General features: G+C 44.1%; 1 protein-coding gene across 2 annotated transcripts in view; it reads left to right on the top strand.

Annotated features, from left to right (window-relative positions):
• Sfxn1 (sideroflexin 1) overlaps positions 1–13,946 on the top strand; it is a 44,184-nt gene extending 30,238 nt beyond the window's left edge. The window contains exons 9-11 of one of the 2 annotated variants that reach the window (XM_052727504.1): positions 9,632–9,681; positions 10,147–10,194; positions 10,888–13,946. In XM_052727504.1, the coding sequence (XP_052583464.1) occupies positions 9,632–9,681; positions 10,147–10,194; positions 10,888–10,984 (195 nt within the window). In that variant the 3' untranslated portion in view covers positions 10,985–13,946. Of the gene's footprint in view, positions 1–8,785; positions 9,605–9,631; positions 9,682–10,146; positions 10,195–10,887 lie in introns of those variants that run through there. The other variant, XM_052727505.1, reaches the window with a different exon arrangement.
• The last annotated feature ends 216 nt before the right edge of the window (positions 13,947–14,162 follow it).

The raw sequence follows: 14,162 nt of genomic DNA, 5'->3' as shown, positions 1-14,162 counted from the left end.
GAAACATACTCTAACATAACAATGTGCATTAGTGTCAAAGTCACTGTGTAGTGACAAAATGTCTCTTTGCTCTTGGAGCGTTGTCAGAGGAAATCCAGAGACCTCACACTTCTCCAGAAAGCTGCACACCAGAGGCTTCTAAGAGCCTCAGCCACAAGTCAACAAAAGGCAGAAATAGTAGCTGATATTTAAGCAGTAAATCTGTCAACATGGCAGTGGGTCCTTTGGGTCTCAGTTACCTAGGGTCACCCACAGTCAAAAAAATGTTAAGTGGAAAATCCCACAGACCAGCAATGCATATGTTTTAAATTGTGAGCCTTTCTGAACTGTCCTCTGCCTGTCTAGAATGCGAATCAGCCTTTGTCCAGGGTAGCCACATTGTTCACATTAGTGGCCTGTGAGTCACTCAGCAGCCATCTCACTTATCATGTCAGCTGTCACGATCTCTTAGTACTCGTTTCTAAGTGTCCCTTATTTTATGTAATAATGGCCCCAAAGGGCAGGTGGCGATGCTGGCAGTTTCATTATATTATAATCATTCTTATAACCATTAATTGTGTTATCAGTGATTGTCCATTCCTAAGTGTCTCTGGTTTATGTTAAACTGGGTCATGGGAAGGTGTGTATAAGCAGAAGCATAGTACATGCCAGGCTTCTACTATCCAGGGTTCCAGGCAACCACTTGGGGGCTTGGATAAGGGGAGGCTGCCACCTAGAACAAAATGAAATTGTGTCCTCTCTTGACATTCAACCTACTGCAATTAGTTATTATTTTGAAGATACATAAGAAGATTTTACTGAAGTCTTTTTCTAGTACAAAGTTTAGGAAATATTATCTTTGAGAGTTTATATATAACTGTCACAAAACTTCTATCTATAAACTATCAGATGACGACATCATATGCTGTTTGCCAGTCAGAAATCTCTGTGGTTTTCAGATAATCTGAAGACAAGCCAATGTGCCCTCTTCTGTCAGTCTCTGCCTGACGTACAGGAACAGAGTCAGACTCTGAGGGAGAAAACCTACAACATGAATTGAGCACAGGGACTAAGTCTTGGAGCAGTGGGATAGTGGGGAGCCTTCCAACACCAGGGCAGCATCCTGAGCTGCTGTCTTCCTAATCATCTTTAGTATCTGTGCTGAGGGTATTGATTGACCCATCAGCCTTTTCACTTTTCCCTATCTTAAGGCCCTGGCATAAATAACTTTGAAAATAACAGAGAAGGGAAGAACGTATTAAATAAGGCAAATATCCCCTCCTGCCGAAGGCAGGTGATATCAACCTTTAAAAGAAAGACCAGGGCTAGAGAGAAGGCTCGCTGGTTAAGAGCACACTCTGCCCTTGCTGAGGACTCACATCCCTTTCCCAAGCACCCACGTCCTCCCAAGCACCCACGTCCTCCTAAGCACCCACGTCCTCCTAAGCACCCACGTCATCCTAAGCACCCACGTCCTGTACCTCCAGCCCCAGGAGATGCAATGCCCTCTTCTGACATCCTGGGGCATCTATACTCAAGTACATCTACCCATACACAGGCACATACACAAACACTCACACACATAATTAAAAATAATAAAATAAGCCTTTTTTTTTTTTAGGTGAGGCTAGATATCTTCTCTTGAATATTGTCATCTTCTGTGCTCATTTTTCTGGCATAAAAGTAACAGCTTTTGCAAAAAAAAAAAAAATAGTATTTGTTAGTCCTTTGACCCACAGATTGTGGTTATCAAGATTTTGTAGGTCACTATGGAAACCATTTGCAGACCACCTTCAGCATCACTCCATGCAAGCTTTCCTGGTACACCCCCCCACACACACACACACACAGCCAGTTAGTAGTAAACTGATGATGCTCCGGTTATGTAGGAGCACCCACAATCCACACATACTAAGCAGAAGATCCCATAAACAGGCAGTACTGCACAGTGCAGCCTGATGGTGGCGTAGAGGCTGAGAATGTTGTCCCTTTTAGGAAGGACATTATTTGGACGAGACTGGCTCCAGCCTGTGGACACAGTACACACTCAGGCTGCTGGTGTGTATCCTTGATCCTGGCTTAGAATCACATCAGCTCTGTGAGAAAGCTTGCATCTCATTGATGGAGGACAAATGGCCTTGGGGGGAACCTGAGACATGAAGATGGTTCTTTAGTATTCTAATTCTCCTGCCTTTGAACTCCTGGGGTCTCAGTGTTGGAATGGTTACCATGGTAACTCTAATCTTACCATGGCAGATATTGGACAGAAGGTCTAGTTAGTCATAGTGCACATTTTTTCTGGCTATGATAGATGGAAATTCTTGTGTGTATATCCTGGCATTTTCTTACATGAAAAAGACTAGAGGTGCCGGGCAGTGGTGGCTCACGCCTTTAATCGCAGCACTCGGGAGGCAGAGGCAGGCGGATCTTTGTGAGTTCAAGGCCAGCCTGGTCTACAGAGCGAAATCCAGGAAAGGCGCAAAGCTACACAGAGAAACCCTGTCTCAAAAAACCACAAAAAAAAAAAAAAAAAAAAAAGACTAAAAGAGACAAGCATTCTGATCACCATGGCCACATTGTCCTAAAAAAGACATACATGTCCTGAGTTTATCCCACCTTATCTTTTTTTAATTTTGAAAGTGTGTTATTGTTGTGTATATGTATATATGGGGGGCACACATGTGCCACAGCACACATGTGGAGGTCAGAGGACAGCTTTTTGGAGTTGCTTCTCTTTCCATCTTTATGTCGATACCTGGGGTTGAACTCAGGTTGCCAGGCTTATACAGACAGCAAACATCTTCACACACTGACCCCCCCCCATCTTAATTTATAGTTGGCAGCATGACTGTTTCCAATTTAGAAGTGTGCCACCTCACTTTCTCTTCACTCAGAAGTCCTCCATCACAACCCCCAAAGAGGCCACTGGCTTTGGAATCCTGGTGGCAAGGTGGGAAGATGTGGCCAGAATAGTTCAGGATCATTCCAAGATCCTCCCTAGCTACAGAGAGTCTGATTGTAGCCTCATTCCTTCCAGTTTCAAGGAACATATTGTTTTGAAACAGTCAAGGCTAAGTGTTCTTGAAGGACCCCTGTACACTTACCACTCCCAAGTTCAAGGGTCAAGTTCCACTTACATATTCTCTTTCCACTTGGGGCTTGTTTGATGGTTTGGCCATTATCCAGACACACTGGGGAAGAATGTGTTGATGTTCTTGTTTGGAGCTTGAAGTATTTTCTTCTCGTTTTTGGAAGTGCAGATTTTTCTGTGATAATCAGACTCCCCTCCTAACATGAGACCAATTGAACATTCTCGGCTTTTTAAACAACAACACTTGGAGAACATTTAGCATGACTCATCCTCCCCCGCATCTTATCTTTTTCCAAATGGAGGGCTGGGAAAACACATCAGCTATGGGCAGGTGACTCATGAAAATCTCTCCAGCTAACCAAAAGTTCACCGCCTAAAATACAGTGTGTCCTTGAACAGTTGTCTTGAAAAACAGGCCTCATACTCTTCAAGTTCCCTGACACTTTCATTGGGAATAAAACTGATAGATTTAGGTCCAGAGGTCATTCTTAGGACTTTTAATTCTGTATCTTTATGTTTATCGAACAGACTGCAGTGTTTACTCAGTAGCTGTTTGGGGTTGTTTGTCAATGGATATGAGTGTGACATTCTTTACTTATTCATAGACAGTCTTTATTCTTGGGACCTTTGCTGGATGCCTGTGGTAAGCAGTGATCAGTACTAGAGTCACAGAAACAGGGCATGAGCCTTGCTCTCTCGCAGAATCAGTGACCACAGCACAAGGTGATTTCAGCTTGGGGCGACAAGGAATGCAGAGGAGCTGAAGTAGGCATAGACTCCCAGAGGACCAGCCGGTAGCACGTGTTCTGTAGAAGCTTATCGAGAACAGAGTGTGGCTTGGTGGGGATCTGTGGGTGGTTGGGTTGTACCGTGGTTGGTGAAATCTAAATCTAAAAACTCAAGTATAAAAAGAAAATATCATTGAACACAGAGTTGAGAAAAAGATTTCTTGGATACAAGACCAAAGAAAAAAATGAAAAATTTGACTACTTCAAAACATTTTTAAATTCTCTCTCAAAAACTATACAGAGAATGAAAGACAAGAAATGGACTAGGTGAAACAAGTCACAAAGCAAACTGTTTGCTAAGAATATGAATCAAGAATTTATAAAGAACTTAAAACCCTCTACAAGAAAATGGCAATGCAAAAGTGAGCCAAAGGGCCCAGCAGATGCACTAGATGTATACCAACAGAACGTAGAAAGTGCCTGGGATCGCTCAGTCACTGGAGAAATTAAAATGAAAACCGCATGAGCTGCTGTCAAAGCCCTGTCGGACTGGCTACAGTTAACAATTGACAGTAACAAGTGTTGATGAGTCTGTGTAGGACCTAGAACTCTCACGACCTGCTGGTGGACATATGAAATGGTGCAGCCACTTTGGAAAACATTTGAGCCATTTATGCAAACACAGTGCAATCCAGCCACTTCTAAATATTTCCCTAAAAGAAACAAAAGCAAATACCCATAAAAGATGGAAGTTAATCACAGCTTTGTTTACATTCGCCTCAAACTGAATACCGCCCCAAAGTCAACAGGAAAGTGTATCAACCCATTCAATGGAGTACTTACCTTGTCAATGAAAAACAGTGATTTACTGATGCAGCAACAGCATGAATTCCCAAAGTAACAACACAAAAAAGGAGATACTGTATATAAAACCCTAGATCCAGACCTGGTGATGCACGCCTGTAATGCCAGCAGTTGGGAAGAGATAGGAAGGTCAGGAGTTCAAGGTCATTGTTGGCTCTATAGTAAGTTTGCTTAGGCCAGCCTGGGCTACATGAGACTGTACAAAAAATAAATAAATAAATAAACTCAAACCCTAGGAAACATAAATTGATGCATAGTGAGGTCAGAGTTACAACTTTGGTAGGGGACAGAGACCAGGAAAGGAGCAGAATCCCAAAAGGGCTCAAAGAACATGGAAAGCACTTAAGATGAAAGATGGGCTCATTATTTTTATTGTGATGACAGCCTCATAACTGTGCATATAGGTCACAAATTACATTGTACACATTAAGATGTATAGTTGATTGTATGCCAATAAATTTAATGGAAAAGGAGCCATTAGAAAAGAATTGAGACTCATATTAACATTGAGATACATATCCATGTCACTATGTATCCCAAGCCATATCAGTCTGAAGATGTATATCTTCTAAACTTAGTATTTTATTTTTAATTCATCTGAAGATTTTTGTGGAATATGCCTCCTTTTTACACAGTCTGTTAAGCAAGACATGCCCCTACCCTGAGGGGTTTGTGTATATGTAGTAAAAGATGGGACATCCTCAGAGCACTCATTTCTTGGCCTCAGACCAAATTCTCCCTGGGGAATAGGCAGGATGGGGTAGTGGAGACAGAGTCAGGAATGGAGCTGAGGATGGGTGGGGTTTCACAAGCAAGTCAGAATTATCCAGAGTCCTTGGCATTATGAAGAACCCTCAATCAAAGCTAGCCTTTTGTTTGTGTGTATCCATCCTGAGTTGACACACAAGTGTGCTCTTGGATATGTCTGGCTCTGTTTACTTAGGCAGACAAGAGTCCACTAGAGATGAGGGGGCTGTTCTTACAGTCTCAAGTTCATCTACCCATATGAGTTCACTCAACAGTTAGCCTACTGTCCCATCCCTAAGGCTGTGTGCCAGCCTGGGTGTCTCATGTCCAGGAGGATCTTGGGTGAGAATTTATCGTCTCCTGCCAAGAGACCCGCCCTCAAGCAGGTCAGGTACTTGAGAGGAGGCATGGAGTCAGCACAACAGCATATGCACACAGGAGACTTTTTTGAGGGCCAACACTTAATTCTTCATTTTATTTTTCTCATTCTGCTGTTCCTACTCTGTTCTTTCTCTGTTCTGTTCTTCTACTCTTTGTTTTCCTTCTTCTTCCCAGTTGTTCTTCTATCTCATGCCTGTTCTCCATCTCCCCTGATGTCCTCCTCCTCCATCTCCCCTGATGTCCTCCTCCTCCATCCTCCCTGATGTCCTCCTCCTCCATCTTCCCTGATGTCCTCCTCCTTCATCTTCCCTGATGTCCTCCTCCTCCATCTTCCCTGATGTTCTCCTCCCCCATCTTCCCTGATGTCCTCCTCCTCCATCTTCCCTGATGTCCTCCTCCTCCATCTCCCCTGATGTTCTCCTCCATCTTCCCTGATGTTCTCCTCCTCCATCTTCCCTGATGTCCTCCTCCTCCATCTTCCCTGATGTCCTCCTCCTCCATCTTCCCTGATGTTCTCCTCCTTCATCTTCCCTGATCTCATGCCTGTTCTCCATCTCCCCTGATGTCCTCCTCCTCCATCTCCCCTGATGTCCTCCTCCTCCATCCTCCCTGATGTCCTCCTCCTCCATCTTCCCTGATGTCCTCCTCCTTCATCTTCCCTGATGTCCTCCTCCTCCATCTTCCCTGATGTCCTCCTCCTCCATCTTCCCTGATGTCCTCCTCCTCCACCTTCCCTGATGTCCTCCTCCTCCATCTTCCCTGATGTCCTCCTCCTCCATCTTCCCTGATGTTCTCCTCCATCTTCCCTGATGTCCTCCTCCTCCATCTTCCCTGATGTCCTCCTCCTCCATCTTCCCTGATGTCCTCCTCCTCCATCCTCCCTGATGTCCTCCTCCTCCATCTTCCCTGATGTCCTCCTCCTCCATCTTCCCTGATGTCCTCCTCCTCCATCCTCCCTGATGTCCTCCTCCTCCATCTTCCCTGATGTCCTCCTCCTCCATCTTCCCTGATGTCCTCCTCCTCCATCTTCCCTGATGTCCTCCTCCTCCATCTTCCCTGATGTCCTCCTCCTCCATCTCCCCTGATGTCCTCCTCCTCCATCTCCCCTGATGTTCTCCTCCATCTTCCCTGATGTTCTCCCCCTCCATCTTCCCTGATGTCCTCCTCCTCCATCCTCCCTGATGTCCTCCTCCTCCATCTTCCCTGATGTCCTCCTTCTCCATCTTCCCTGATGTCCTCCTCCTCCATCTTCCCTGATGTCCTCCTCCTCCATCCTCCCTGATGTCCTCCTCCTCCATCTTCCCTGATGTCCTCCTCCTCCATCTCCCCTGATGTTCTCCTCCATCTTCCCTGATGTTCTCCTCCTCCATCTTCCCTGATGTTCTCCTCCTCCATCCTCCCTGATGTCCTCCTCCTCCATCCTCCCTGATGTCCTCCTCCTCCATCTTCCCTGATGTCCTCCTCCTCCATCTTCCCTGATGTTCTCCTCCTCCATCTCCCCTGATGTTCTCCTCCTCCATCTCCCCTGATGTTCTCCTCCTCCATCTTCCCTGATGTCCTCCTCCTCCATCTTCTCTGATGTCCTCCTCCTCCGTCTTCCCTGATGTTCTCCTCCTCCATCTTCCCTGATGTTCTCCTCCTCCATCTCCCCTGATGTTCTCCTCCGTCTTCCCTGATGTTCTGCTCCTTCATCTTCCCTGATGTTCTCCTACATATTCCCTGATGTTTTCCTTTATGTCTTTACTGCTTTTTCTCTTACCCCTTTTATACCTCCTAAGACAAAATTTCTACACAAGAAAAAAATTACTTCACAACCACAAGTTACATATTTTCCAAAAACAAAATCTTTACACAGGAAGAAATCACATTATGATCACAAGTTACATGTACTGACAGGCAGTTGTTTGCAGTTTCAATGTAGCAGATTTCTATTCTATTTAAAAAGAAAAAATTAAACAAGTGGTCAGCTAACCATCTATGTTCTTTATACACAATAGAGTCATTTAATTTCCTTTCACAATTTTGTTTTTTCAAGGTGCATACCGGGGCCTATGATTAATTCTGTAAATTACATAACCAAGGAACTCAGGCCTAACCTTGGGTATAGGAACATAATTGCTTTCTTTGATCATCAGCCTGTTTTTCCACAGACAGAATTGATGGGTCTATAATGTATGAAACTCCCTTGTTCTTATTTTCCATAGTCTGCAAATCTCACATCTAACGAAGGGGAAGGTGACTTTTAGCCTTTTTTTTTTTTTCTCTTATTGAAGCAATTGGCAGAATAACCTAAACCATTTCCATAATCATCTTTACTATCTTAACCACCTGAATCTTTTAGGCTAACTCAGAAAATTCAATGAAATCATAGATCTAACTTGTCATCATTGCTCTTATAAAAGTCATCTTCATTACGAGCTGCAAGTAAATTGCCTGGTGAGGAGTATGGTTTTCCCAAGAAACAATCACACTGTACTAGATGCAGTGGGATCCTTTCCTATAGTAGTCACACCATGCCAAATTCAGCAGGAGTGCGGCCGCAGCAGAAGCAAGGGGCATGCTGGAGACTTCCCAGGGCGTCGCCTCTCCAGGGTGCACCCAGCGTAGCTTTGCTGTCCACTGGGCTGTACTCCATGAGCTCCATTGCTGACAGCAGCTCCTCTGACGTGGCCACCCATCGCCCTGTGAGAATCCCTCATTAAACAGGCTGGCCAGTTATTTGTGTAGAGGTAGGAGAACCATATGTGTTGAAATCATATAGCCCAGTGAGCTGAATTTAGAATGTATGCTAGTGAGTACCCAGACAGCCTGGCCCAAGGATGCATTTTTCAAAACATGTTCTGTGGTCAAGTGGCACATGGCAATAGTTTCCTCTTTCGTTCTTTTAGGTTAAGCCCCGCCCCCCAACATAGCCTGTGTGGGTTGGTTTCATTTTGATGATGTTTCCCCTTCCTCTTTATTCCCTCTTTTCCTCCCTCCCTGTTGACCCTCCCAGGGATCCCTTTCAGCAAAGGAGTCTCCTTGGGCACCAGGGTATGCCTTCTATGCACGTTGTCTTGCAACAACTTGTGTGACTCAGAACTGAGGTGGCTGATTACATCCCAACCAACTCACAATTTGGTTGCAGAAATTTCTGTGGTCTTATTGAGATAACCCTGTGTCTCATCGCGCTTTATGTTGTGTATTTTCCTTTTTTAAAAACTAAATATCTAACAATGTTTATTTTCTCAAAGACCAACCTACTCGTTCATGACTAGCAAAGATATTTTATTCTGGAAATAGTTTTAACCTACTCACAGCAACTAAATCCATGAAAGAGCATGTGCAAACCGGTGGAGGGTGGTGTCTGCTAGGCTCCTCCCACTCTGCTAGGCTCCTCCCACTCTGTCCCTGTCCTGGGTTCCTGGCTTGTCTTCATCCTCAACCTTAGAGAGACTGCTCATTTTGCATCCTAACAAAACTCGGTCTCTGCCTGCTTTTTCCACACAGTTGGTCAGTGCTGGTGAGGCAGAAATTTAGTGCAAGTTCATGTCTCTTCGAGCTTGCATGTCAAACTCTTCTACCTCCCTAGCAGCAGATAAAGCATAATTAAATGCTAGCTAGCTAATCCCGGACCTCGTGTACACAGGCGGATAACACTTGGGGGAGCAGTGGCTGCTGCTTGGTCATTAATAGCTCAGGGCCATGAAGTCAGGACTAACCAGTGTGGCAGTGTTGCCCAAGATCTCACTAATCCCATTGCATGGGGTCTTATACCATGGGGATGCTCTTTAGTCAGCAGACGAGACTGTCTTGAAGAACCACATGAGAAGTATTCACACTCGTGTATTTCTCAATACAGAGGTTCCCGTGGATGAGTGCACCAATTCAAGTCACGTTGGTTGGCTTTTGGTAAGTGTAAGTGAACCTTTAAAAAAATGTAGCTGCTATTATTATTGTGTGCATATATTCAATAGGTGTGTGTCATATGTTATCACAGTAGTCAACACAGAAATCACATTTATAGAAGCAATTTTTGATGCCTGTGGAAAGTTGGGTGATACAAGAGAAGTTTTGAAAATGATACCAACCCAGAATGCCTGGACTATGTGGCCCCAGTGATTAAAAAGATGGAAACTGTCACCACAGGAACCTCCAAATTTAGGGCTCTCTGGGTGTTCCATGTAAACTCCAGGTACCCACCCCTTTGTTCTTGGTGTTCTTGTTGATCAATCTGGCGATTGAAGAGACCATGTTTGTAAGGCAATCCTGTGCTCTAAAGGAAGGAAAGAGTTGCCACTAAAATACATAGAGAGAGAAGGAAGCCAAGGAGTGACACTAAAACCTACTGACCTGTCACTCTGCTTTGTTTTTAAGTTTGGTCTTCGCCACCCCACTGTGCTGTGCTCTATTTCCTCAGAAGAGGTAGGTGGTGCTTTGCTTTTCTCTTCTTTTCTTTTCTTTTCTTTTCTTTTTTTTCAGAATTATTGTGAATATCGATCCTAAAAATGAGCTGGAGACACAAATTCAGTTATTGGATTTCAGTAGTAAAATCGGGACCCTAAAGGGCCGGGAAATCCTCTTAAAAGGAAAGGACTAAGCAGGCAAGCTCAGAGTGGGACCTCAGGACTCACTCTACCCAGTTCTTTCCTGCTCCCTGCTGTTACATATGGGAATGCTTTAGCCTTTGTGAGAGTCAGGTTGCCTCGTGTACATTTTGCTTCTAGAACCTTTAACGTGGCTCCTTTCATTGGCGCCGCAGACAAGCACATCTGTGGCGTTCGTCCACTAGAATGGATTCCCTGACCACAGCTCTGCCCTTAGCTTGGGTAGCTGCTTACCGTCCCAGTGCTGCGGTCACATGGGTCTAGGCATGTCACTGCTGTGTGCTCTTACCAGCAATGAGACGGTTTCCACTTGAAATAACAGGTAAACAGGCTTAGCAATTGGCTTCTTACAGTTCTTTGTTGTGATGATTGTGTCTCCGGAGGGAACAGAATGATCATTTTGTGGCTGTGTCCATGTACCAGCCCTGGGTCTCTGAACCTGTGTCCTCTCCCTAAGTCCAGATTCCTAGCTTTGCCCTTGTGATAACCTGTTCCCTCTGCCTTGTCCCAGTTCCATGCCTGTGACAAGCTTGGAGGATGAGTTGCAAGCCAGCATCCAAAGGAGTCATCCTGAATTACGGCGCGTGTACTTTAACAAGGGCCTGTGAAGCCAGGATCAAGCCCTGGAGGTTCCTCCTGCGATCTGTGAACCTCCCGAAACCACAGCAGTGAGGAAATCCCATGTGATGGGGCATTCCCAGTTACAAAAGCCTCTAAAAGATCTGCATTAGAGTCAAGCTGCCCGTTGACACAGTACCCAGTGCCAGTCAGGAGCATGACGTTTGAATCATGTTGTAATTTACAAACATACCCTTCTGGTAGACTTTAATGACACCGTTTTTTCAAAGCCCTCACCTCGAGCTTTCAAAAGCACTGGTAGGCATAGCATAGGTGCTCCAGTTACCGGCCCAGTAAACATTGGTTGTCAGTCATTGGAAAGGTTACCCATTTCATTCCTACTTCTGTTCCACAGAGGCCTCAGCCATGAATTGGGAAAATACAAAAGGTCTGAGACTAAATATACAAGTGTAAATACTAAGGGAACTTTGTCTCCAGTTTGGCAGTGGACCAGTCCAAAATAGATGGTGACAAAAATTGAGGTTCAGAGGGTAAACACTCCGTCCACCTTCCTGAAGTCAGCCACAGAGCAGGGTGTGAACTGGCCCCTGTAGTTATCATGTGTTCACGGTTAACTTCTCTTGGTTAACTTTTCAGTTTGTCTAGTATTCTTATAAAATTATTAATCTGACCTCAAAGGTACTTTATAATCATGAATTTTCATCAAATAATTAACTGAAATGCACAATGCCAGCTTTAGGAGTATATTCAGTACCAGTGCAGTCTGGTTTGTTGGTTTTTTAGACGTGAAACTACAGTTCACAGTCCCTATGTGCCTTTTTTTTTTTTCTTTTTTTTTCGGTTTTTGGTTTTTGGGGTTTTTTTTGGCTTTCATGAAGATACAAAGATAATAAATGAACAAGTCAGCAACAGCGAATGTTGTGTTACATTCCACCCTTTTTGTTTGAAGACCATGAAATTACGTAGCACGTCTACATCTCCATAGTGATTTTACATGTTACATGTTCAGTGTAGCTGAGGTCATGTTGGAAGTATGTAGATGTTCCCTGTCATAGACAAGCCACTTGTTACACTGAGTGTAAATCATTGTAATTCAGAGATTTTGTAAGTGGGAAAAAAAATATTAGAAACTATCTAGTTTCTGCAGATCTTTTTCCTGATAATGTGTCCAGATTGAATTTCCTCATAAAGAAAAAATGGTGTGCCTTGTGTCTGTGTTTCTCTGTTCTCTAAAAGGATGTATGGATCTGAAGCTCTCATCCCCGCCCCCTCATGCTGCTGGAATCTTCTGTAGCGTTGAATGCCAAGCCACTTGAAATGCGATGGCTTCTTGTGACATTCTGGCCTTGGATGAGCCTCGTCGCCATCACTGCTTCTGTTTAAATGGTGGTGAGAGCCTGGAGTTCAGGGCTCCACAAGGTGCTTAGAGGACATTTCCATGCGAAGCTGCAGGCCTTGAGGTCCGCCCCACCCAGCTGGTCACTGAGCTGTTGCCCCAGTGCGTGTGGAGCTCTGAGAACGTGAAAACGCAGATGGGAGACGGACAAACTCCAAGTGTCAGCCCAGGTGTAGTGAGGAATGAGCAGTGGGTGTGGAGCTGGCTCTTTTAAATCTGTTTCTAGAAATTCGGGCCTCTTCATGCTTTTGTATAGGAATACTCACTGTGTGGTTTAATCGTGATTTATTTAAAAAAAAAAAAGACAAAAGAACAAATGAGTGAAAATTGGCAGTCTTTGCTGATCTTTTAAAAACATTTTTTCTGAAGACAAAGCCACATGAAGTGCAATAAGGTTGTAAGGTGACTAGTTAATATTTCTCTAATGTGAGCTAGAGTTGCGTGTGTGACTGGCTAGCAGCTATCAGTATTAGCGAGGTGTCTTGCCAACGTCAGAGCCAATGTGTCATTTCAGTTTAACTGATGAAATGTCAAATAAATACAGAATGAAAATAAACTTTGTCTTTTGTTCGTATGTGAAACATGCAGTTTGGGTGTTACAATCTGTGGTGCCTTCCGTCTGAGCCTCACCAGTAACTCCTAATGCCACGTTCTGTGTTCTTGCCGATCTTTTAACTACAATGTATTTCTGCCTGGGGTTGCTGGTCTTCCGCCCTCTTGAACCTCACAGGGGCAGTACCCCTGTATTCACAGCTGACATGCTCAGAGACCCCCCAAAGGAGACCTGAAACAGGTCCTTTTGAAGAACAGTGGTAAAATTTCATTGATGAGTTAGGCACAAGTTTTACGGTGATAACTAGCAATAAATCTAGATAAACTATAACAATACTAAGTTGTTTAAAACTCATGGAGTGTTTATTTTTGAAATTTTCCATGTAATCTTTTGGACTATGGTGGATAACATATGGTGGTTAAAAACAGGAAAAACAAAAGTATAAAGAGACTGCTATACACAGAGGCGCACACCCCCATACCCACCTCCCACACACACCCCTGACTAGTTTAAATCAGAAGTGTTGATTGTGAACTTGGAGGGGAAGTGAGTTTCTGCTTCAAACCACTTGGGATGCCCAGGGCAGTTTGCTCACTTGTCAGATTCTAGCACAGAACTGTTGTTTTTAAAGAGAAACATCCAGATTTGAGATTAAGAAGTGATTCATCAATGAACAATACAGAGCTGAGTACTTAAATATTTTTCTTTAAAATTTATTGTGGTGGTTTGAATAAGAATGATCCCCATAGGCTCCTATACTTGAGTGCTGAGTCATCAGGGAGTGGCACTACTTGAGAAGGATTAGGAGGTGTGGCCTTGCTGGAGGAAATGTGTCACTGGGGATGGACCTTGAGGTTTCAAATGCTCGAGTCAGGCCCAGTGTCTCTTTCTTCCTGCTGCCTGCTTATCCAAATGTAGAACTCTTAGCTACTTCTCCAGCACCATGTCTGCCTGTGTGCCGTCATGCTCCCTGCCATGATGATAATGGATTAAACCTCTGAAATTGTAAGCAAGCCCCAATTAAATGCTTTCTTTTGTAAGAGTTGCTGTAGTCATGGTGTCTCTTCACAGCAATAGAACATTGACTAAGACATTCATTTATTGTATGGGTACATGTACATATGTGTCTCTTGCTGTGGTGGCTGTGGACAAACTTGTGGAAGAAATTACTTCTCACCTTCCACCATGAGCCCTGAAGGTCAAACTTGGGTCATCAGCACTAACTACAAGCATCATTACCTACTGAGCCATCTCGACA

This window comes from Peromyscus californicus, unplaced genomic scaffold, assembly GCF_007827085.1.
Source record: "Peromyscus californicus insignis strain IS unplaced genomic scaffold, ASM782708v3 Scaffold_8__1_contigs__length_139910024, whole genome shotgun sequence".
Lineage (NCBI taxonomy): Eukaryota > Metazoa > Chordata > Mammalia > Rodentia > Cricetidae > Peromyscus > Peromyscus californicus.
Note: the sequence above shows the minus strand (reverse complement) of the source record. Positions and strands in the feature narration are given on the sequence as shown.